This window comes from Chelmon rostratus, chromosome 12, assembly GCF_017976325.1.
Source record: "Chelmon rostratus isolate fCheRos1 chromosome 12, fCheRos1.pri, whole genome shotgun sequence".
Classification (NCBI taxonomy): domain Eukaryota; kingdom Metazoa; phylum Chordata; class Actinopteri; order Chaetodontiformes; family Chaetodontidae; genus Chelmon; species Chelmon rostratus.
The window spans coordinates 4,472,497-4,497,064 of record NC_055669.1 but is presented as its reverse complement, the minus strand read 5'-3'; the positions used below and the strand labels follow the sequence as shown (position 1 = coordinate 4,497,064).

The window sequence follows — 24,568 nt, the reverse complement described above, 5'->3', positions numbered from 1 at the left end:
TTTTAAGTGGCTATTTTTTCACTGGCAGAATAACTCGAAATTACATTGTCACTTTTAAATTGCTCTGGCAGAACTTTCTTATTCAAGAGCCGCCCCAGGCAATCTTTTACACAATAGCCAAAAGAGAAAGCTGCCCTATCGTATTACGTGTAAAGTTAGTTTATTTAATCAAGTAACCTAGCCAGAAACTGGATGTGGTGCATTGTTTCACCTTTCTGACATCCCTCTTTAAAGTTTAGATTTTATACATGTTTGTACATTAGCCTACTGCATAACAAGTGGCGATCTTCTCATCCGTCGTCTCGATCCTCGGACTCCGTCACGCCTCATGAATCATCCTTTCCTCTCGATCTCAACAACATAGTTAGGGCAGTGTTGCAGCCGCTTTATTCTATTCTTGAGCCTCGCTCTAATTAAAGGTGTTGGCTACACTTCTGGAGGCTCTGCTGTGTTTGTGACACCTGTGCACATGACGGAGGAATAATTGGCTCGGAGGTGGTGTAAAGGCGTGTAACGGCTTCTGACAGCAGCTTTTATTTTGAGGGCATTGTCTCTTTATTCTGCTTTTTTTTTTCAGGTTTCCCTATGTCTCTCTTCCACACACCATTACTGTACATCAAAGCTGCAAAGACATGGCATGCGGACAGATAAAGCATGCTGCACCACTTCACTCTGACAGCATTTGCACGGGATCCTCCTCAGAAATAATATTTGCGTGTAATATTATTTCATAATATCTTTCATGTCGTAAGATGCAATCTGCACTTAGAAACATTTGATCTCATCGTCTTGTTTGATTTCAGTCCACAAGACTGTATGCAGATGCACTGAGATCAGTGTTGCATGCTCACAACCACTGTTGAAACATTCTGCACACATGTATGTAGCTATACACACAGCATACTGTATGCACAAATCCTGTGTACAGTCCTGTAGGAGTCACACACAACACTGGAGCCATCCATCGGCTATATGCGGTGTAAAGGTTACTTGTCATGCGTCGTGGCGATGGTAATACCATCAGACGGCGGGAAAAACTGTCTGTAGGTGTATGAGTCCTCCTTACCCCCTGAGCCCCACGCGCTGTTGGCGTTACCATTTCTCATACCTCGACTCCGGCGGCGACTGCGGTTTGGGTCGGTGTAAAAGGCCAGCTGAGGCTCGCTGTCTGCCTCCGTCCCAGAGTCCCCGTCTGGGTTCAAGAAAGTTGAACCCGCTGTTGGATTCACACATAAAGAAATAAAAAATACACCTACAGTGAGGGGGGGCAGTTCTGGACCAGTAGGGGAATTTGCCCTGAAGTTGGCCTCACAGAGAGGGCAGGAAAACCCAGAACGGAAAATGAAGCCACTGCTGGACTCAGTGTGGAAACAGATCAGAGCATGAAAGTTTGCTTCAGTCAATAATTGAAATGCAGGCTAATGGACACTGAAGCCGAGCAGAAGGTTCACGGCATCATACATTAAAGAAAAGCTTGAAAACAACGTTGAGCATACTGGTGTAACATTACAGACAACTCTGGGTGGAGCCATCTCATTTCCTAATCCAACAGGAGTGTATTAGAAACAGCAGATCCTTGAATGGACCCCAAATCAGACCAGCTATGACGACAGCTCCGAGCAGGTGCGGGTGCAGACGTGAGCATAATGCAGCTTGTTGAGCTTGATCTGTGCTGACTGTATCATCAGAATGGATTTTTGCCGAGGGAGTCCTTGGGGGAATGCAATTTGAGCGAATCGTACCTCTCCTTGAGCCATTCATTAAAACCTGGCAAGGTTCGGCTTGTAGTATGAACCTTTCACGGTGGGCATTGTGAGCGCTCATAATGGAAGAGAAGTGATACAGTAACGAAAAAAATCAGGCTGGATATGTGAGTTTAAAACCTTCCTCATGCTTTGCACTGGGAGGCGCATGAGAAAGAATAAGCCGTTCGTTAGGTAGTGTACACAGAGCGGCATTCATGAGTCAGAAATGAAAGGTCAGAAATCCATTTCAGATTCCAGAACAAATGTATGGTTCAAAGTTGAATGACTGCACAAAAATTTGAGTGTGCATTAGCTCCTCTTCATTGCAGACAGTGCTGTGCTGTAGCTTCAATAGCTATGTGTGAGGCCTTGACCACAGGTGCACAGGCATTTTGCAAAATGCTTCTGGGCCTCTTGTGCACACACATTTTTTTTTAAAACGCCTTCTTAAAATCAGGTTTGTGTCTATCAGTGATGTCATCTGATTCCATGCATGGTCATTGTTGCTTTGCGTAGCGAGCGTGAGTCTGAAACAACAACAGCGGCGGACCACTGGTTAGTTCAGGTTTGGTTAACGCTGCCAAGCCGTGTGACAGAATAGAATAAAGAAATAACTAGCTACAGGCTTGTTTTGAAGCTACTCCTCTGACCCAAAGGAAACTAAGCTCACTGAGCGTGCTCAGAATGTTCATCATTCATCATTGCATTAGGCTTTATCGCCACCTACAGGCCTGGCATGCTTGTTTGAGCGTTTCAAATGGTTTTTGCGTTCCTGTATGTACGGACATACTTCATAAATTGTAGCTCATGTTGATGGAATAGTTTTTAGGGGAAAATGTCTGTTTTACGTGTGGTCGAAGGCTAAAACTGATTAATTTCAGTGCAATCGTTGAAGTCAGTGAATTTGCTCACACAGGTAAAAAAATTATTTTAAGAAAAGATCTAATTTAGTAGCCACTGACTCACCAAGATTTTCGAGCCACCTCTTTTTTCCACTTCCTAGTGTGTGTGGGCACTTACTTTGGATAATCATTCATAAAGCATTTGTTTAAAACAGTCTATTTCAGAACTTCTCTGTCTTTGCAGCATCATGTGGAAGGTTGCAGCCACCGAGCTCAAAAACAGCCCTGCATCAAAAAAGACAAGGCTTTAGAAATAGACCTAACAGGGTTCTCCTTAGTGAAAAGCTCCCCTGTTGTAGAGCGCCTTCTCCCGTTTCAGGTTCAGCTGTGGAGCGCTGATGTCCAAGCTGCCTGAAAAACAATCCGCCGTCTTCTAAATGTCGCTTCCTGTTGCTCCTTTCTGTCTTTGACTTTCCAAACACAGCTCAAAATGCTGTTTTATTGTACCTTTGAATCTACAACTGCTGGCGACTTAGCGCATCAGACAGCATCTGAATTAGACTAACAATCTCAGTTTGTAGACCACTGAAATGTTGCTGTCACAGATCACGAACAATCCACTGAGAATCACTAAGTTTCCATGGAAACACAGATCCCTCATCTCTCAATATAGCAATATCTGAACAATTGTGATTAAATGACATGCTCAGAAAAGTGCTGGATCAAGTTTAAATGGGAGTGGTACATTGTGTGTATGTGCGTGTGTGTTAATGTCATGAGATTGATCCTCTTGTACCAACCAATCAGCATCTCTCTTTTCTCTATTGTCTCTATCTGTTCCCACAACATCCTCCTGCATGTCATATTTCATGCTATGTTTGAAACATGGAACTTTTATGGCTGTCTGGTCCACAAAATACATCAAGTCCTCTCAATATTTACAGCGGTGCTTATTTCACTCGCATTTTATTCAATCAAGCTGAGCTTCAACTCGCCTGTACGGCATTAAACCATGATCTAATATGATGCATGGCTCTTATGTCACCAACTGTTAATGTCTTTAGCTGCCAACTAAAAATCTGAATTTTATTCCTTTCTATTATATGTTCATATATATACTTCATATTTGTACTTGTGTATATATTGTACATTTATATAATGCCAATACGACATCAGGGCTGCAGCTTACTTTCATTGGAATCCATTCATTATTTTTTAAATTGTATAATCATTTGATGTGTAAAATTTCAGGGAAGAGTGAAAACTCCAAGGCCTTCGTATTGTTTTGCCTGATCAACAGTCAGACAATCAAACTCATAAACTGAATATGCATGACGAAATAAAACCGAGAAAGGCTGAGAAACTACTATGAATATTTATTTTACAAAGTGCACTGAGCGTCTTGGGCATGGACCTGCCTTTCAGGATGAAAAAGTTCCATTTTATCCTAAACAAAATGTACAAAAACTGTTTTTTTTTTTCCCTCACGGTGACAAAGTGTCAAAAACAGGTTGCACCACTGTTGGTCTGATGGGAAATTTTGCTTCTTATACATAGGAGAAAACGAGGAGAGCCGCATTCAGGAGGCTGCAAGAGTGAATCCACTTAAAAAGGAGAGATGGAAAACGGTGGATGACACACATACAGTATGTGAAATGGAAAACATGAGGACTAAACAGCCGAACACACACAATGCATACTTGGCTGTGTTTTGCTGGACAACATGACTCTTGTTTTTGTGTGTTTGACAATGTAGAGGCCTTCGTATTCCACAGGAATGTGGTGAGATGATTAATGTCTCTCTCAGAAACCAGCGGCGAATGGAGCTTGACTGTTCTGTCATTTAAAGGACGAGGCCTGATGTTTACAGTAGGAACAAAACAGTCTGCTCCTCCAATACAACACGCCTTTAATGCATTTCAGCTGAGTGTGTCTGAGCAGCGGCATTAGCTATATTTAGAGGGCGTGTATTGAAGCTTGTCTTACAAGTGTTCGCATCACAAAGTGAGGGGGAAAATCCATCAAAGCGGCAAAGATTTGCAGCCTCAGTGGGATGTATGTGAACCAAAATAAAATTCATGCTAACGCTGCTCAGTGACAAGAGCTTTAAAAATCCCAAACCAAGACGCAGTGTTTGATTAGACTGGAGAAGATCCCTCGGAAAAAACTGGGGGACTGAAAACACTGTTGGCAGCAGTGTCACTGTGACAAACTGTGGAAAGCACTTTTTCATGATAGCAGCTTCGTCAGCTTTTCATATTGTTGGTTTTAGAACAATATGCACCGACGATATGAATGCATGGTGTAAACAGTATTGGCAGGCATGACTATCTGACGGCACAGATGTTGCCGTCGTTTTTGATGACACCATTGTTTCAGCATTTCACACGACTGATTTAATAATAAAGCAATATTCAGTGCACAATTTCCCCCCAGAAATGTTTACTGGCAGGGAACAAAGTCCTCTGGAACAGTATTCAGCGTGCTATTAAAACTCTGCAGTGGAACGACGACCATAAAGTCTCCGTGCAGTGATCAGCTGCTTCTCCAAACACACAACATTTCCAAAAACTTCAAAATAAGACGAGGAAAGTCGACTTCAGTTCGTCTCACCCAAGGCGATGAATGAATATTTTAACTTTAAAGCTGGATTGATATATTTGCGCATTCAGGAGCCACAGTGGCTACATGTGTTGGCACTGAAGCTGCAACACAAGCTACAACATAGCTGTAACTACACTGTACACGACACTACACTGTAAAATGTAGCTACACATCAAGTGGAGCGAAGATGCCATCTAAACATGCCGATTGCACAACTATATATTCAGAAACGGGACAAGGCAAAGTCACCTGGATGTAACTCCAGTTATGTTTATGAAGTATTTGCAGAGGAATAAAGCCTGCTGCACAGATAAAATACTCTTGTCTTGTAATGTATGCATGTGGACCATATACTCTGTCTGGATAATTATAGTGCAAGCTGAACATACAAGCCACTTAGTCTTAATCTGACAACAAATAAAACTAAATGAGATCATTTAAGAGAAGCTTCAGTCCTGTCAGAAACGTCCAGTCTGTACTGTATACACGCCTTGTGCCCGCCAAATGAAATGAAAAGTCAGTAGCGTGAGGACGAGCGCTTGTCTGGATGTTCTGCCATCTTTGTTGTGCATCAAACATAATTTCAATTTGCTCTTGCTGCTGCGGTACGTGACAATGCGCAGGGTTTTCCATAAGGAGGTTGGCGGAGTATAGACAGATGTAGACAGATTTTATTCCGACAGCACGCAGCTGGGAAATTCAGAGATTCTCTGCTTCTGTGTATTTTTACAATGTTTTCAGAGCACGTCAGTCTATCTTGGCCATGTATTGATGTACTAAGCAATGTACATTTGTTGATATGCCATTGAAGATACTGTATGTCAAAAGTCGAGGGTCATCCACTTCAAAGAATGTAGCGTATAGAGAAGGAGCCTTCAGAGGAAAGAAAGCTTGCCGGCTCAACCTGCTGCTGTGAATGAGACTCTCTGGCTTTACAGAGAACGAGCGATGAAATGCTGGCTTTAAAGCAGGCGGTCCTGATTTGGGATACAGATCATGTGAGAACGTGTCCTTTAAACTGAGTGGGCCCGGCGAGACCCGGGCCCAGTCGAAGGCATTAATCGAGCTAAAGAACACTGAGGCGAAAATGTCAGAGCAACAAACATGGATATTAAAAATCAGCCAGTATGAAGAAACTGTCGCATCAGGGAGGATCGATGACGGGAGCTCAGAAACATCCGATCTAAAAATCGGACGGTCTGTCTTTTCACTTCAATTAGGTAAGTGACTCAATCCCAACAAGTCCAAGTCCATGTGAGAGCATTTCTAACTATCTTTAATCAAAACAGCCCCTTAATGACAATAGAGCCTGATGGTGAGACTTCACGTAAAGCTTCAGCCACAGTTCAGTAGACACGCATTTCTAGTTTGCAGTTTTTGAGCTCCTTGTGCCACTTCAATCTATATTCTCCCGGCCGGACTTCAAGCACGCTGAAATGATTCATCAAAATGATTGATTATTTGACTAATATTTGTTTTGATTCATGATTAAACTGTTTAATCAAGAAAATGTGAAAACATATTGGGAAATGAGCTTGGAGTAATATCTTCAGATCTAACAGAAGGACTGGCACAAAATGCCGTACAGACATCGAGGGTTCCCGCACGACATACCATAAAGATTTTGACTTTTCATGCAGCACTGTTTTCAGGCCCAAGTTGGAATTTTGGAGTTTTATTACCAAACGCCGGCAAAATGACATTCTGGCATTAAGATTTTCTTTTTACTTGTCGAAAAACAAGACAATCTGGCTGTAAATTAGTGCAGACTTTGTGTTTGTCTTCAGCTCATTCATTTCAGTCTGTGAGAAAAATTTCAAATCCTACGCAAAGTGGCTTGAAGTTATTGTCTGCGCTCAGTGCTAATAAACAAGCAAAAACCTGTGACTTGAACGCTAACGATGCCATCACCCCAAGTAAATCACCTGCGTGCTATCTTTGGGAGATATTTCTTTAGAATTTTCAAGCTCACAACGACAGGAAATGAACCTTTTAAGTAGCTCTCGAAGCACCTAAATAGTGCAGAGCTGTCAAGGACAGCTTTGAGGCTGCATGAGCTTCAGAGAGGAGGGAACATAAAAGAAGTGTTGGCTACAATGTAATAGCACTACAATGGAATAACTTAAAATGGTTCAAAGTGCAAACAGCACGTCTCCCTCTGTGATGTACGAGAAGAGAAGTGTTTTCGGAGGCAGTTAAGGGGAAATGTACCTCGCAGCTTGGACGGTGAGTGAGGGCTGACCTCTCGCAGATCGAGCTGCTGCTGAAATTTATTCAGATAACATTTAGAGCACACGATCAAAGTCAAAATCACTTCAGTTTTTAAATATCAAAAGGTGACGTTAGTGCTGTGAAGGTTAAGTACAAAATTTGAAAAATTTCAATTAGTTTTAAGTGTTTTTTTTTAATTGCTTTCCAAAAAAAGTCCATGGAGTAACAAGGTCCACAGGCTACATGTAGGTTACATCATAGGAACACGGATGTCTCCTACTACTCCAACACCTCTGCCAGGATGGTACTTCAAATATAATGGTGCGTCCCGTGTCCCTGCCTGGTGTACACAGGAAAATTAAATGGTCTCCTGAGGAATTAAAAGGAAATCTTGCGCAGCAGGTATTCGTCAGGAGCCAAAAGTTGCTGCAATGTGAACAAGACAGGCCCCTCGAAATATTCACTGCAGGATGTTCACTCGCAACTCAGCATGCACAGCAGGCACAAGTAGCTCTTATAAACCAAAAAAAGTCATTATGTCCAGTGCTCCACAACTCTATAAATATGGAAGGGTGCTCGAGCCGAGCGGCAGAGAGGGTAGTGGCACCAGAATTACAATCTATCCTGATAGAGGAAGTGGACAAACAAACAAAGAACAACAACCGATACCAAGAACAGCATATGAAAGCAGATGGAAACACAACTGCTACCAGAAATAAAAACTAAGACGGCAACAAGTACAACAGCAGGTGTCACGAAGAAAAAAAAAAAACAATTTGTGCCCATGAATCAAATTAATAAAATGTGCACTCGAATTCATATAATGTGTGCACAAATTACCAAACGAAGTTCTCAAATTACTTGATTCCTGTGTGGCTGGACAGGCAAGCAGGCAAAATCCAAAGAGTACCTACTGTATCTCTGTCCAAAACCAAAACCCACCTGCACTGACTCCCAGCAGCGTCAGCAGGGGGGGACCAGTGCACTGAATGTGGCAACATTTAATATTAATATGAAGGAATGAATGACAAAAACGCAGGTCTATCTCGCTGCTAATACGGCTTTCTGCAGGTCTCAACAAGTTAAATCTAAAGGGCACAAATAGAAATGGTCCACAAAGGTGAGAATATGATCTGGTTGTTTGCCAACAGCCAATAAATTTCACAGAAGAAGAAGAGAAACGAGCAGAAGAAAGGAAACGGTTGCAGCTGCAAAAGAAAACTGAGAGAGGTCTTCAGGAATCCTTCTGCAGCACAAACAGCTTCTTCTTTTTCTTCTTCTTCTTCTTCTCTCGGAGCTGGACAAACCTGCTCAGTGAGGCGAGCTAAATGTTGGCTGCATCAGAACTTAATGAGAAATAGTGTTTTCATCTCCCATGAAGCACATTAACTCTCTTTTTAGAAATGGGCAAAAAGCGGAAGTGTAAAAACCTTTTTTGTGAACCTTCTTGGTGTTTTTCTGTTCCCATCAGCTGTTTCTAATGCAAAAAAAACAGTTTATGGTTATATGGCTAATGTGATAACAAATATGAACGGCAAAAGCAGTAAAACTCAAAAGATAATCTATCTGCACAATCCCACCGGCCATAAACAGGTTTAAAGTTGTGGATTTTCTTTCAGTTTTGTACCAAAGTCCCACAAGTGCAATTAGGGTTTGAAGAACTGGTACGCATCTGGGCGATCAGAGAATCAAACCAGCACCTGCCACCTCCCCAGGGGGACAACGCGCAGCAAAGGCCCCTGGGTAGGAATTTAACCAGGGCCACTGCCAAGGGGTCAGCCTCAGAACAGGAGGTGCACGCTCAGGTGAGCTCCCGGGGGTCGCACGCCACTTGATATTTGCTCTTTCACATTAATTCTAAGATTTTATTGCGGGATTGTAGAAGTTCGTAATGCATCTGCAAAATGAAAGCGTGGGTGTGATAAGTTTGCAGACAGCCATCGTCTCGGCTTCAGAGACCTGACAGGACAATACTTTGGGAGATTGTTGTCAAGCCAATAACTGTTACCACGAGGACTGTGACACAGTACAACCTGAAAGAAAACTGTTGCTCTGTGAGGAAGATAAACCTCGGTCTGAGCATTTCCATACTTGGTGGGAGAAAAGAGGAGATTTCTATAGATTATTGAATATCAAACAGCGAGACACAATTCTGTACAAGAGACAAACAGGGGAGTTTGGTACAGACACAGAGGACAGAGGAACAGATACAGGAGGTGAGAGAGGAGGTTTAAGGTTTTTAAGCATCACCAACAGATCGTACTTGTTGCCTGCTTCGCAAGGAAAAGGTATATGTGAGTGAGTCATTTGGAAAATCTTCTCTATTGACTCTACTGATTCGGATATTAGGTACAGAGCAAACTTAGTGGGAGTGAAAATCAGATTTCTGAATATATAAGAAGAATATATAAATGGAAATAAGTTAAAACACATTTGTAATTGAGTGTAAAGATGAATTTAAACTCTGCAACATTTAACAGAATACCTATAATGACAATAATAAGCATCTTCCTCAGTTGTTTAACAAAAAGTATTCAAAGTGCAGACCAGTGAACACATGACATTAGAATGTGACCAACAGCAAAGCCACAACACGAGGTACAGACAGCACAGCAGGCGCCACATGTACAAACACAGTGAGGTCACTGCTGATGTGAGTGCAGCCGACCAACACGATGCATGAATTACAATTCCAAGTTACCTCTAATGATAGCCAGTGGGTCCTAAGGAAGTATTGCTATTCCAGTTTAGTGACCTTGAAAACTTGGTTCAAACTTCACCTTTTCTTTAATGCTAATAAGCGCAGGCTGCTCAGCCAATCATGCTTCTTCTTTCCTGGCAGCGACAGTGCAAAGAATAATGTTAGTTCCATCTACGCGTTCCGTGTCAAGTCAATATGTCCGCAGAGGAAAAGTGCTGTACGAGGCTAGATGGGATTTACATGACATTACAGCGTGACTTTTAGCATTAACTCTGATATCCAACGCAAACGAGTTTCACACTCAAATTAAAACAGATTCAATCCATTTTTTTTTCTCATCAATCTACAAATACTCCATAATAATTAAGCAAAGCCAGGTATCTGGAGTGTTTTGTTCATCTATTGAAAACAAATGAAATATCTCAAGCGTTCAGACCCTTCACTTGGTTAAAGCACATCTGGCAGCAATGGCAGCCTCAGATCTTCTGGGAAAACGATCCTACAAGGTTGCACACCTTTCCTTTGGAAGTTTTCTTGGCAGGATCATTCAAGCTCAACAGCCCATTTGATGAGCCGTAACAGGGCCGTTCTCCCATTGGTTCCCGAACAGGCCTACATGCGTGTAGGGTGTTAGCATGTTCCCATCTGTTGGATCCGTAAGGACCTTTCTGACACCATCCTCACACAAAGGTCAAATTTCACACTGAGCTGATAAAAAACACGGAAGCAGCTCTTCAGTGTTGTATGTGGGAAAAAATCAGAGACGCACTTCACATGCAAGGATGTTGCTCCGGACAGGCTTTAAATTACAGGAGGACCGGACTGTTCACAGAAAAATAGTAGGCAATTGCCGTTGTAAATATTACTGGGGTGGGGGTGAAAAATTACCCACGACAGGATTAAAATCATGGCGCGTCCTCAGGAGACAAACGTAAATCTGGTCCGAATGGGGCTTCAGAGGGGTGATTTTCATCCTGTGACAAGACACCCATTGAAGGCAATCCTTGTTATGTATGCAGATGTGTAATAACTCTACCGTAACATTAACCTTGTCCACTGATTCAGACATCATTAACTTGATTATATTGTATGGTCCACAACTAATTAGGAATAAATTATACACCTGCTCAGCAGTAATAATCATGAAATACTGATGGGGGCCCGCAGGCCTGGGGCCGCTCCCTTCTCTCCCTCTGACATCGCTTTCTCCCATTTGGCAACTTTGGTGCTTTCGCTTGCTTTAGGAGCAGCTCCTGGAGTCCATTAAATGTGCTGACATGCGGAGTGGAGAGAGGCATTAGGGCATCTTCAGCAAGAAGGGAAAGAGTCATTACCTTACCTGCCTCCTCCTCACACATGCACAGAAGGTGTCCACTGAGGACAACAATAGCTCCGTCTGTGCATATTTTATGACAAAGATGAAAATAGTGGACTGGAAACACCAACAACAGCGACTCAAAAGTGCAGGGAGCAGATCTAATTGCCTGCTTAGATAGCCTCATTCCTATGCAGCTGGCTTTGGAGAATACTAACCTGTACCTGGAAGCAGTAAAATTTGTGTGTGTGTGTGTGTTAGCTGAATGCATTAAGAAGTAAATCTTTCTATATACCAAGCTGATACGACTGATGCAGCGATTATAATGAGTGTGCAGGGATTGTTTTCTTCTGTTACGTCCTGGCTTCATATTCCACATTCTTGCAGTCAAAATAAAGAAAATGCAGCTGAATTAATTAGGAGGCGGCCTTTCCTTTTTTTTCTGAGCGCGGAGCTGTACAGTCAGTGGGTGGACTGGCTCGGAGAGAACAAAGCAGATCAAGGGTTTGCCTCTCACACACTCTCTCACAGATGCAGTCAGAGGAAGAGATGGAGATAAAGGCACAAGAGAAGGACTGCTCGAGGAAGACAACGGCCCTTCTTCCTCTGGATTACACTGCAAACACAGATGTGTTTTCAAGTCGGTGCTGGACTCCAAAGGGGGAAATATTTAGCATTGCATAGCAGGAATGCTGTGTGTCAGGCCGATACACAGATCTAAGAGCAGAAAGTTTGAACAGAATCTTTTTTTTTTTTTTTTTTTAAATTTTATGTATTGTCAGAGAGTGTCCACGTCAGAGACTTCGTGCAGCGATATGTTCTTATACTCTTGCATTCTTTCTAAATTACAAAAAAATTAGCCACATGTTTTGGCAGAATGGGTGAAAGTGATCTCGCAAGTTTTACGAATGCACACTATCAGATTATTACGACGGGTTAAGCGCTAGAATTACATCACTCAAGTTCCTGACTAATCACTAGAAATGCATGCATGAAAGTATTCGATTGGCCGACGCAGCTTGTTGCGAGACGACATTTCCACATGACCATACAGGAGCGTTGTGAGTCGATGCTGTGCCAACACAGCGATCTCATTAAAAGTAATGAGGAGGGCAGCTGTGTGTTTGTTCTTCTGACACAGCACTAATGCCAGTCTGCACACGGCATTAGGTATTTTGACTCTTTCATCACTTTGGTAGGAAGTCTCTCAGGTTAGCTGGGAAGGTAAACATCACTGTGCTGTTTCACTGATTCCATGTTGCTGCATTTCTGTACAATCGCCACTTTGAGCTGACGACGGTGCCTAGTGGTGCTTTCTGTTGGCTGTTTGGGGCATTCAGTGTTTCTTCTCACTCTCTTTTATTGATAAAAAGGGTTTGCCTGAATGTTGTCCTCCTCTGCTCTGTTTCTCTGTCGTGGTCAGACAGGAGTCTCGGCTTCAAGAGTCATGTTGGGTTTCCACCAGTCATGGATGAAACGTAATGTAAAGGGGATGATTGCTGCAGCAGATACATGGGAGGTGGCTGTGGTAAAACACACATGAACATGATGAACAGCTCGCATGCGTTCCCGTGTCGCAGCTTTACAATTACTCTCCTTTCTGACAGACCTCCTCAATACTGTGAAAGTTGATTTCTGGTGTTTCTCCACAGCGACTAACACCACACAATTGTTTTTAATTGGGCAGAGAATGAAGCATCCGTGCAGCCAAGTGTGGAGGAAAGTGAAATGTGGTCTGAGGTCAACTGAAAATTTCCAAAATGGCATTTTGAAAATGTCGCTGCCTTCTTTTTCTCTTGTTTACCATAATGGGATAATGTCTCTCCATTTCATCAACTGTGACCTTTGTTCATTTGCTGCATTCCACAACCTCCTGAACAGTACATACAGTGCAAACTCCTACACTATCATGACTCGTGCTGGCAGAGGTGAACATGAGGAGAGATGGGAGTTCAGGATGAAGATGGCGGTTGATGCAAATGAATCACGTACGGAAAGCACTATGGATGGAGTGTGGAAAGAAATCCGGCTGGATTTATGACAAATGGATGAACATGTTTGAGGTTTCACATTCAAACCACATTCACACTAAACATTTTGACTGATTCATTTTTCAAAGGGCATTCATCTCTCAGAAAACATGGATTATAACAGTGGGTTTATCCCCCAGAGTCCTGATTTAACTTTTCTAACACAGCCTTCTATTCTTTGTTGTACTATCGATAACCTTTGTCCAGTGAGTTGAAAATGTCTCAGGGTCCTTGGGAGTTTTCCAAAGGGCATTCATGATGTTGTCAATGATTAAACCTGTGGGGTGGCATGCAGTGACTCTCCGTGATTTCTTGCCCGCTATGTAGCTGTGAAAGATAAACATTTGTGGATGAAAGATATGTGCAGCGGGGCATGGATCACAATGCTGCTGCACCTAATGCCTCCACTTCATGCCTCATTTTGACTGAAATATTTTCACGAGAGCAACTCCTAGCCGCTGCCAGAGCTGATGCACGAAGGCGCTGGGCAAAGAAACTATGAATCAGACGTAAGGGTTCGCATGAGGCAGCAGCCTGTGCACCTAAAAGTCAAACTAAAATTTAAAACGGTGACTGTGAAAGTCAGTGCTGTCATCTAATTGGAGCAATAGCTGTATGGCCATGCACTAAAAATCATTTGCTTTATCATTTAAATGGCCAATGCTGTTGCCCATTGCTGAGTCCCATCTGTGATTTCAGCATCCCTGCCATTAACTCTACCACAGTGTACATTATTTTGTGTCACGCTTTGATTCGTGGAGTAGTGTTGAAGCTGCACGAGTATCCATTGATTACTGTGACTTTTGACAATGTGATAGAAAGTTAAAGCAACTCGCAATCACCGAATTTAGACTCATGAAACTGTGGAGACCTCTGGCCCAGGACCAGGTAATAGTCACCCGTGAGTAGGGCTGCAACGATTAGTCGACAATAAAAATCTGTCGACGCGAAAATTTAAGCGCTGACTAGTCATGTATGACAAAAACACACAGTCCGCTTCGTGCTCATCTGTAACTGCAGTGCACTACAGGAAGTGCTGGGGGCAGTATCGCTCGCCGTTTACATCGCGCAAGGAATCAGAGAAGAAGACTGAATGAATTATGGCGGAACAAAGAGAAGGAGAGGCTCGAAAACTCCGACCTAAACTTTCCAAAGTTTGAACATTTTGCAGAAAATAAACCAGCGAGGCACATGAAATGTAAATTATGTGAAGCTCAACTATCATTTCATGGCAGCACAACGGCGATGCACGAACACCTTCAACGCTGACACCCCGGAGCCACTAAATGACGGTGATGCGGAGTAGATGTTTTTTATTATTAAATTACTTTATCACAACCTGGCTCGTAGGCCATGACAAAAATGGTGAGACAGGTTTGTAGTAGAGTTTAGCAAATTTTTTTAAATCATAAAGCAACTAGACAATGCTAACTGGTTAATTAACCGTCCGCCTATGATGCACGGACATAATAGGTTTGTGTCGTACGTCTATCAGTCGGAAAATCATGGAGGAAGCTTGCTGAGGTAACGCTAGTTCACTTACATTAATGCGTATTTTACAGCAGAAATCAATGAATCACAGGCGAAGCTGCTTTGACATACATTATTTCAGCCCCTGTCGATACTAGCGTTCATACTTAATTGTAAACATCTTTCACTTATCAACTATGATGTGGAGCATATTAATTCCAAGCCGTAAAAAATCTGCGATAATTTGTTTCAGGTATTTTAACTGCCAACTGTCAAAATTGATGTTTTGTTTTATTTTTTTTTTTACTTTTATGGACTTAATTGCTTTAAGTAAAAGCAACTCCTTAGTTCTTTTAAACGTTATTGTCTCTTCAACCTGCAAGGCTGGTTAACTGCAGCTTTTTTGAGTTAGTTGTTTACAAAGATTTTTTGTTTACTACCACTTGCACTTTAAGTTTGTATTAATTAATTTATTTATTTTTTGTTGTGGTTACAGTGATATTATATGTTCAAAAATATATCAGCTGTTACAGATACATGTTTTATGTGTCATTATTTTAATATATATATGTTTAAAAACATATGCTGTTAGAGTATAACAGGGTAACTTTCACAGGTGTGAAGGTTTATTAACCAAGTTAGGTTAAACAGAAGCCCAAAATAGGTGTTTGTAAACAAAGAAGATAATTGTGACTAATTGAAAAAATAATCAATAGATTAGTCGACAAAAAAAATAATCATTAGTTGCAGCCCTACCCGTGAGCAGCGCTGCTCACACGGGCTTTGAGCCTGCTCTGACCTGTTCACATGGGCTGCAAAATGAGAAGCAAGAGGCTCCGTGACGCACGTGTGCTGCTCAGCTCGGCTGCGTGCACCAGGTTTAATGGTCTGTATAAACACCTGTATTCATTTAAAATACACTTAGGGTTGCATTTAGGCACGCAAAGCTGGAGTAAAACCCGACCTTAAGCGTTTCTTTCCACTTAAAAGTTTTTTTTCTTCCGTTTCACATGCAGAACTACATTAACTGTGTGCTGTCATAGCACAGGTGACCTACAACCAATACCGAGCCGGCCCTGAACGCCTCCTGTGTAGACACAGATGGGACACTGAGGCTGCTGCTGCTCTGCTAACGCGCTGCCTCCTGTGTAGACAGTATGGTGTTAGACACTTTTATATGACCACAAACTGTTTTATCCTCTTTCGAAAGATGAAAACCACACACCGCACACTAGCTCTAATATCATGATTGTACATTCTTCCTTGTACAAAATGTGAGAATTCAAATTTCAGTTAGACTTTAAGGTCCGCCCAAGAAAAAAAAAAAAGTTTAAAGGGGGGTTTGAATGACCTGTATGTAATAAAATAGTTTCAAAAAGTGCACTAGATAACTGAATTTGGAGTAAAATATGAAAATCCTCAATGCTAAAGTCACCAGATTTGCACCTGAGAGCCACAGCATCTTAACAATAAACAATGTAGCTCCACCATGAACTGCTGTGTACACGATCTGCTTGTTCCTGCTGGTAGTGGGCAGACTCATGGAGGGGTGCTGATCTATTTTCTTCTGTTCTCTGTCAAAGGCTAAATCTATGGGAGAGAGTGACTCACCGCGGGTGTTGCTGGAGAGCCGTTTGCGTTGGCTGGTGGAGGTGTTGTGTGGAAGCAGGGTGTTCTGCTGGTGGTTGCTGTCGATCGGGCTCGTGGCGATGATGTTGTCCTTGTATTTGTTCATCAGGGCCAGCTTGGTGTTGTCACTCACTGCGGAGAAGTGGGAATAATTACAAACGCGGAGAAATAAAAGCCAGGAGCAGTCCAGGCACACACTGAAAGCTCTCTCTCGAAAATGAGAACGCGGCCACTTGGAAGAACGTGTTGTTCTTGGCTGGATGCAGGAGGCTTTAAAAGCACGGTGTAGCAAGCATAACTTATAGCAATGCTAAGAAAACACATCCAGCGTGGTGTTTACTGGGGGAGAAGTCAAACAGCCAATATTACAGAGTGAGAAAAGCTGGCATGAAATTAAAACTCATTAAGGGAATATAGAGAAAGCATTTACGTCTCAGAGGACGACATTTTCTGTTTTTGTAGATTTTAAGAGATGAAGTTTCAGGGAAACCATAAACACACATTATAATAGAACAAGATTTCTGTAATAGCATCCCTAAAGGAAAAATCCATGTCCAAAAATAACATTTTTTCTGTCATTTGATCACCTCACACACATTTTTATCTAATGGATGTTTGATCCAGACTGAAAGGCCTGTACAACTATAATGGACCTGGATGGAATTTCATTCAGGGTCCCCAGAGGATGAATCCTGTGGTTTTGAGAGGCCTCTAACTGCAGACGTCACATCTGGGACCCCAGGTCTGCGAGCCAATTGGGGGAGACTGGGATCCTCAGACATGAGCATGGTCACTTCCATTTCTGCCATCCAATTTGTGTGGCATATTAACCCAGCAATGATAAAGTGCAACTCATACTGTTCAGAAAATACTGTTCAGTATTGGATGACATGCCTAAATCAGTACAGCCACAACAGTATGGAAGCAAATATCCGCAGCATTAACGGTTCATTTGGCTCCTTTTGGCTCAGACTGAGATGCTAACAGCCTCATCTGTGTGAAAAATCTGCAATAAGTGAAAGAAAAATCCAGGAAAGCTACACAAAGTGTGAAAGTATTACTACGCACTACGTGTGTCTTTAACTAACAATAACATGTTAACATGAGCAAGGTGTGGAGGAAAAACAGTAAGATGCAGCTTAATGCACATTAAACTTAGTTAGATTAGCTTGTTTTTTAGGGTTTGTTACTGTGTTTGGTGCCGTTACCTTTGTATTCTGAGCAGGAAAGAGTTAAAAAATTCTGGAAAATATGTTTTCACATCCATCGGTGTTCCAGATGATAATTACAGTATATCGCTTTAACAGTGACTAACATCACCTGCAGTTTATGTAACAACCAGGTGTCATTTTTTCAGGTCAGTTACAATCATATCACCTTCATACCTGTACACATTATAAAGGAAATGGCACACCTCATGTCCTCCTGTCCCATTAGCTCACAGACCTGGTCTCCAGGCGTGAGGCCCACTGTTGGACCCTCCTGAATGCTTTTGGTGATCAGACTAACACTGCATTGTTATACTACACCAAAGCAATATAGACTGAAAATGCATGAGCTGATACTGACATTTTGTTTCACCTCTTTATGCATTCATAACTATTCCATTATTTTATGACCTCTTGTTGTTTATATTGTTCAGTATGCCATGCATGGCCCGCTGCCCGCTTTTTCTACTTCTGAACTCCATCACATTGACCATCTTAAATGCATAATGCACAGGACGGCTCCTCTTCCATCACCTCTGGACTGGGCTTGTTTGGATTTTATAAGAGCACCGTGTGAGAGCGTCAACGGCACAACTGATCTCTTGATGAAGCGGCTAATCTGCAGCTAGTTGAAATTCAGAGGCTACACCTGCAGCAAAACGTCACGGAGTAACTCTCATGGGCGTGGTGCTCACCGGTTCTGAAAAATAGATCTTCTAAAAGTAACTCTTGAAGGCACAAAAACCTTTTGGTTATTTCAGATCTTTGAAAGATGACCTGACAGTGTGACAGGTACTGTGTGTGGTGCTGCATCAGTCACACTACGAATCACAGTGACCATGAAAACCACGGAACGAGACTCTTGTTTGCCAGGCGTGTCACGCTGACAAAGCCTGCGTGTTTGTAAAAGTCAAACTTATGAGCGCTATCATTCGGTCTACGTTCATTTTGATGATTACTTTGCTCCTATGTGAGAAAAAACACACTACGGTATTTAATCAAAAAAACAATTAGTTTCCTTTGGTTTTCAAGCTGGCTATTCCAATTATTACAACTGTGTTAATGTAATTATGCTGTTCCCTGCTCAGAAAACAATTTCTCCTGCACACTTACATTCCTCCCCAACACAAGCAAATGTAACCTTTCTGACACGTCTTATTACTTTGTTTTTATCAGAACATTTACGGCTGTGGGGGAGGGGAAATCAAGCTATGACTGGGGCAAGTGAAAGCTTCAGCATCAGAATCTAGTTAGCCCGTAATTGAAAATGATTACAAAAGTTTCATTGGCAGAAAAGACGTACTTATCTTCCTTGGTATCCCAACATAGTGCATCATTATTATTGATTACACAAACTTTATGCTGACGATCCATTATTTAACAATATTGCTACATCAGCATATCTCAGAATAATAACACATAGCTGATGAAGATATGAAAAACCATACACCATAAAAAGTTAAAGGGGTAATAATTGAATTTTTTGGCCACTTGAGTGCAGCAGAAAGGGTTACTGACAACATTAAAAATAAGTGCATTGCTTTTAGGTTAGCAGGTTTCAGGGCCCTGGTATTGTGAACGCTGGCTCACAGCCGTGGCGAACTGGGACACTTAATGGATTTGAGCCATTGTTCACAAAATCTTTTTCACCTGTGCTTTCCCTGCTACGCCAAGTCAAAATGTCTGCCATTAAAAGGGCTACATTCACTCATTTTGGCCCCCAGCACCTCCTCGGGGACATATCTGCCTCTTTCGGGTCCGGCCACCTGACGAATGCAAGTCCAACATTCACACTGCTTTGAGGTTTTTAGTTCACTGTGTTGTCTTTGGCTGTTATATCTCTGCTTCCTGCTGTGATCATAAAAAAAGATTTAAGGCTGCTTGCTGTACATGTACAGCATCCACACGCTGCCTCTTTAACCTAGCTGTCACGACTTACCAGGGGTGAGGTCCATATTATTCTTGTCGTTACACCCCTGGAGAGAGTCCAGGGTCCGCGTGACCTGGCTCGCAAACTCCTCGCCGCCGTTCATACACTCCCGCTGCAGATGGTGACGCAGGTCAGTGATGTCGTACTCATACCTGTGGATGAGGAGGAAATCAATTAGTGATGCATTCTCTTGACTTATTTAAATGAGAAGAAATATCACAAGCGGCTAACATGCTTGATTCAAAGTGTGACAGAATTACTGATAAGGTAAGGAGTTTTAGAATCTTAAGCCTCAACACTCATTGCGGATTACTACACACAGAAATGAGTGTGCTGTGTGCGGGCTGCATAAAATCAGCTGCTTTCTGGGTAGTGAATTTTAAACAATTTTAATCTTGTTCCCAGAGAAAAATATAGAATGACAAACCACATTCAGGTATCATTCATCTCAGAGAGAGCATTTGTTTCTTTCCGCTACCGCATGAGCTTGTTCTAGGGTTTAACCACCTCAGATTACATTTATCCCCATCCGCCCAAACCCTGCTTGTACCCATCCAGAATCGGAGTCTCCCGGATGCTGAGGGTGCCGCTGGAGTTCGGCCCCTGACCCCGGGAGTTCCTCAAGCTCTCCCGGGCCTGGCCTCCCATCAGCACCGAGGGGATGTAGTGGATCTCGTTAGCCGCCTCGGCGCTGGCGCTCTTCTGTGGCTGAGGGATGCGACGGCGTTTACACCAGCGCCTGCGGGTGTAGAGGATCAGGACCAGGCACAGGATGGACAGCAGGAGGGCGATCATCCCGCCCTGAGGGGAGCAGGGTGGCATTTGGAGCAGAGACAGGCAAAAAAAAAGGGCAGAGGAGAAAAGAGCAGAGAGAGAAGTGAGCGTTAAAGGGGAGAAATCTTGCCAAGCAGAAATCCAGATCAAAGTGAAAGCTGTGAAGCCAACAGCACAATGTGAAAAAGGTTGAATACGCAATTTAGTGAGTAACACCTATACTGTCTTTAAACGACTGTAGCTCTCATGCTACTGCATACTCATTTCACCTTTACAGCACGGCACAGGAAAGTTCAAAACCTGGCTCTCAGCTGATTTTGAGTAACTTGAGGATGTGAGCATGGGTCAGAGGACCCTAAGTGTATTCGCTTCCTCGCTGAGAGTTAGATGAGGAGATCAATACCACATTTGTGTCTGTGTGATAAATACTGTGAGTGGTGAGAGCCAGCAGCCAGTTAGCTTAGCTTTGCACATAGACTGTGAACGGGGGAACGCTGCTAGCCCGGCTCTGTACATGTGCTTGCTCTTTGGCTTTACGGGCGGTTACGTGCCGATCATTTTCTTGGCATGGTGCATTCACTTCCCGGAGTCTCGGCTGGATGTCTGGCAACGTCATGGTGATGACAAGACTTGATGCATGGAGAGATCGAAGAGAGCTCGAGGAGAGTAGGTCTGTCCCCGCTGACATTTGACATTTCTTGATTTCAGTTTATTCCCTGACAAAACCAGCTCATGTGCAGAAGATGTTGGGAAAAGCACTTACTTTAACTAAATTTAAAATCAGGAAACAAGAGTTATTCATGCCCCACAAACTGTCTGTAAAGTTGGATCTTCTGTCTGGCTCAGGTTCAGTCATCTCATATGTTGGATATCAACACTTCTTTGAGCACAGTGACAATCATTTCCGTTTCTTGCTCTGGCAGATGCCATTTCTGACTGCTGTGCAGATGGCAAGCTTGTGTGCAGGACAGCGTGTCGTGTTCCTATGACAACCATGACCTGGCGTCTCACCAATATGTCACAAGTGTAAGAGCACATTAAAACATGCTTGTTTCTTCCATTTTGACTAGTTTGAAAAATCTAAAGATACAAATGTGGCTCGAATAAATGTCACAGCAACCTCGATCCTGCTGTGGCACCCACTTTGAGAACCACTATGTGAGGATGGTGAGCACACCTGAAATCTCAGTAATAATCCATCATTTCATAGGAAAGCTTTACTGCTGGTCTACTTTGAACCAGTAAGTGTGGTCTGGAGACTCTGAGTGAACGCTCTGCAGAAACATATTGGAGAGAGCAGTCGATTTTTGACTTTGAATCTCAGCTCATACATGCACTCAAGGAAGCGCTGATATCAGATGACTGGGTCAGGCCATGCGACCATTTTCGTTACACTCATTTCCTCTCTGATTTTAATGAGTTGTGAGTCGGTTTGCGGGGTCGAGGGATGTGACTGCATCCACACCAGCACCTGTGGGCACAGAGGATCAGGCATGGGCACAAGACGGACAGATGAAGGGCATCGGGCCTGCCCCGAGGACAGGTTAGCAGGCGGGACGGAGACAGAATCAGACAGAAACCGGAGAGAAATAGAGACAGCGAGAGGGAGAGTGTCAAAGAGAGAGTGGAAAAGGCGAGAACAGAGTCACAGAATCTTGCCAAGAAGCAGGATATGGATCAAAGTCAAGGCGAGTCAAAAGCACACAGCCTGTGGAAACAGGGGAGAGTGACAGCGATTGTCAGTTTGAATATCAGACCATATCTCCGCCATAAATAAAGGCCATGAGAGCAGATATCTGGGCACTTTTATTTCACTCATTTCTTTTATCTAATTCCATTATGTGCTTTATTAAGGTTACTGAAAGGGATAATTTAGGCAAACTGACAGGAAAGATGAGATAACATGCAGACATGAATGTGATTTGGACCCATAATGTTACATGTACATCATGTGCAGTTTACCACATCCTCCTGCCTAATCTGATGCTACGAAGCTCAGAGCTGAAATCCAAATCAGATACATTGTGCAATTTGGAAAATGTCAAAAAAGAGTTATGAAAATGTCAGGGTGACAACACAAAGAGAGGAAAGCCGCAGCCATTTGCCTCTGGAGCAAGACTTTTAAAAAGAGTGAATCCCGCTAAGTGAGAAAATTACACGCCCATTTAAAACTAGAAGAAGAGCCAGCTGAGGTCTCCCTCCTCTCCACCCTAAGCCTGCTGCAGTGAAACTGTGAAAAAAAGGAAGTGATGGAAGGAATAACAGGGCTTAGGTAAAAAAAAAAATGGCTTGAAAAGAATGAGAGAAAAAAAACAACTAAAATTCAACTGTGTGTCAGTTCAGTCAAACACGCAGTTATGGAAAGATAAGCAAAAAAAATGATGAAATGAAAAATAGATTCTAATCAGTCATTTACATAAAAAAAATCCCTTTTCAAACATATTACAAATTCTGAGGCTGAATAAAAATGAGCGATTCAGTTGCTCACATTAATTTAAATTGGCAAAAGTAGAGGCTTATTTGCATAAGTTGTTTGCTTAATCTGCATAGTCAAGGACATTAACAAATGACACCGTGATATGGGCCACTTATGCAGTAAATCTGCATGCACAGTGGTCAGAAAGGAGACCAGAGTAATTTGGTTTGTAGTGATTAAATTTTCAGCACTTTGAAAGTCACTGATGGAGTCCCCCATTCAAACTCAAACAGTGACTGTGACAGCAAATATAACAGCATGTTACCTACGGGCCACTATTGCATTTTTTGATGGAAACTGAATTAGTGGAGTATACAAATATGTGGTCTTCAATCATCTTGTAAGATGTTACAAACAATGAGCTTAATGATGTATCTGCTAAGGTGTCTTAATGCTTCAAGCTGCACTGACCGCTACTTCTGTATGAAGACGATATTGACCAATTTCTGCTCTTCCCCTCAGCTCTACAGAGCACTTCAGTGTCTTTCAGCTTATTGTTATGGTTTTATGGCCCACGACGTCACTGTCCTGGTGCAGCCTTAAATAAATTTAATCTCCAGCTGCCACAGCTCATCCAAATGCTCTAATAAACCCACTGTCTGCTCTCTGACCGGTGCCGACGGCAGGCAGGCAAAGTTAGTGAAACAGTTAATGTAAAACATGAAGCAGCTAGCTGGATGTCTCCCTCAGAAGTCAGCGAGGACCAAAAGAGCGAGATGGAGATCGAATATTGGACTTGCGTTTGAGAGCTTGCCAGAGACCTGACAAATGAATGCAAATGCTGCTCCGTGGCCGCTTGATGTGAAATCACTCGATAGTTTGTTTACATGTGAGCAATATCAACTTTGCAAGGCCGTGATATGTCAAATGTGTATGATTTCTGGCTTGTTTTCAAGTTCTACCGCCGAGTGGCAAGTTCTGTAAACTACTGATGCAGCTTTACAGAGTGAATTAACACAAGCTCCACAGTGTAGGATTAGATGGATCTATTGGCAGGTTTGTTTTCATTAGTTCATAACTGTGTTTTTCTTCCGTTAGAATGAGCGCTTTATATCCACAGAGGCAACGGGACCTCCACGTTGTACCACCATGTTTCTACATTAGCCCAGAATGAACAAACAAAAACTGGCTCTAGACAGAGCCTTCTGGGTTTTTCTGCATTTAATCACCACCCCACCCTTGGAAGGGGGAGGGTAAGATGAGGGGTATTCAGTTGGTTGCTACATGCCACTACATCCCACACACTGGACCTTTAATAAATTGAATGTGCTGCCACTTGATTATACAATCAATTGATTCTGGTCCCAGTCCATAGAGTTAATTGCCCCTCATGACCCTGCAGTATAAGCCGATGTCACATTCATTCCCATCTCGACGACGCCCCGGCTATCAAGGCACATACACATTTACAGTATGCCGCTACAGCAGAAGCCGACCACTCCACGTATTGCTGTCTCACAGAACCGTAGTTGTGCATGTAGCGCCCATTTTGAGTGGTATTTTGGAAGACACTCACAGCATACAGCCAACAGTAGCTGGTCAAACACAGTGCCACCTGTGTAGACGTGTGTGTGGATTAAAAGTGAGATGACGAACTGAAAAATACATCTGAAAAGAATCCATTCAAGAGGAG

General features: G+C 42.7%; 1 protein-coding gene across 1 annotated transcript in view; it reads right to left on the bottom strand.

Annotated features, from left to right (window-relative positions):
* astn1 (astrotactin 1) overlaps nt 1–24,568 on the bottom strand; it is a 352,841-nt gene that overhangs the window by 249,760 nt on the left and 78,513 nt on the right. Inside the window, exons 3-6 of the mRNA XM_041949058.1 lie at nt 20,236–20,486; nt 19,695–19,837; nt 16,530–16,679; nt 1,109–1,216 (exon numbers count right to left, since the gene is read on the bottom strand). Of these exons, the coding sequence (XP_041804992.1) occupies nt 1,109–1,216; nt 16,530–16,679; nt 19,695–19,837; nt 20,236–20,486 (652 nt within the window). The remainder of the gene's footprint in view (nt 1–1,108; nt 1,217–16,529; nt 16,680–19,694; nt 19,838–20,235; nt 20,487–24,568) is intronic.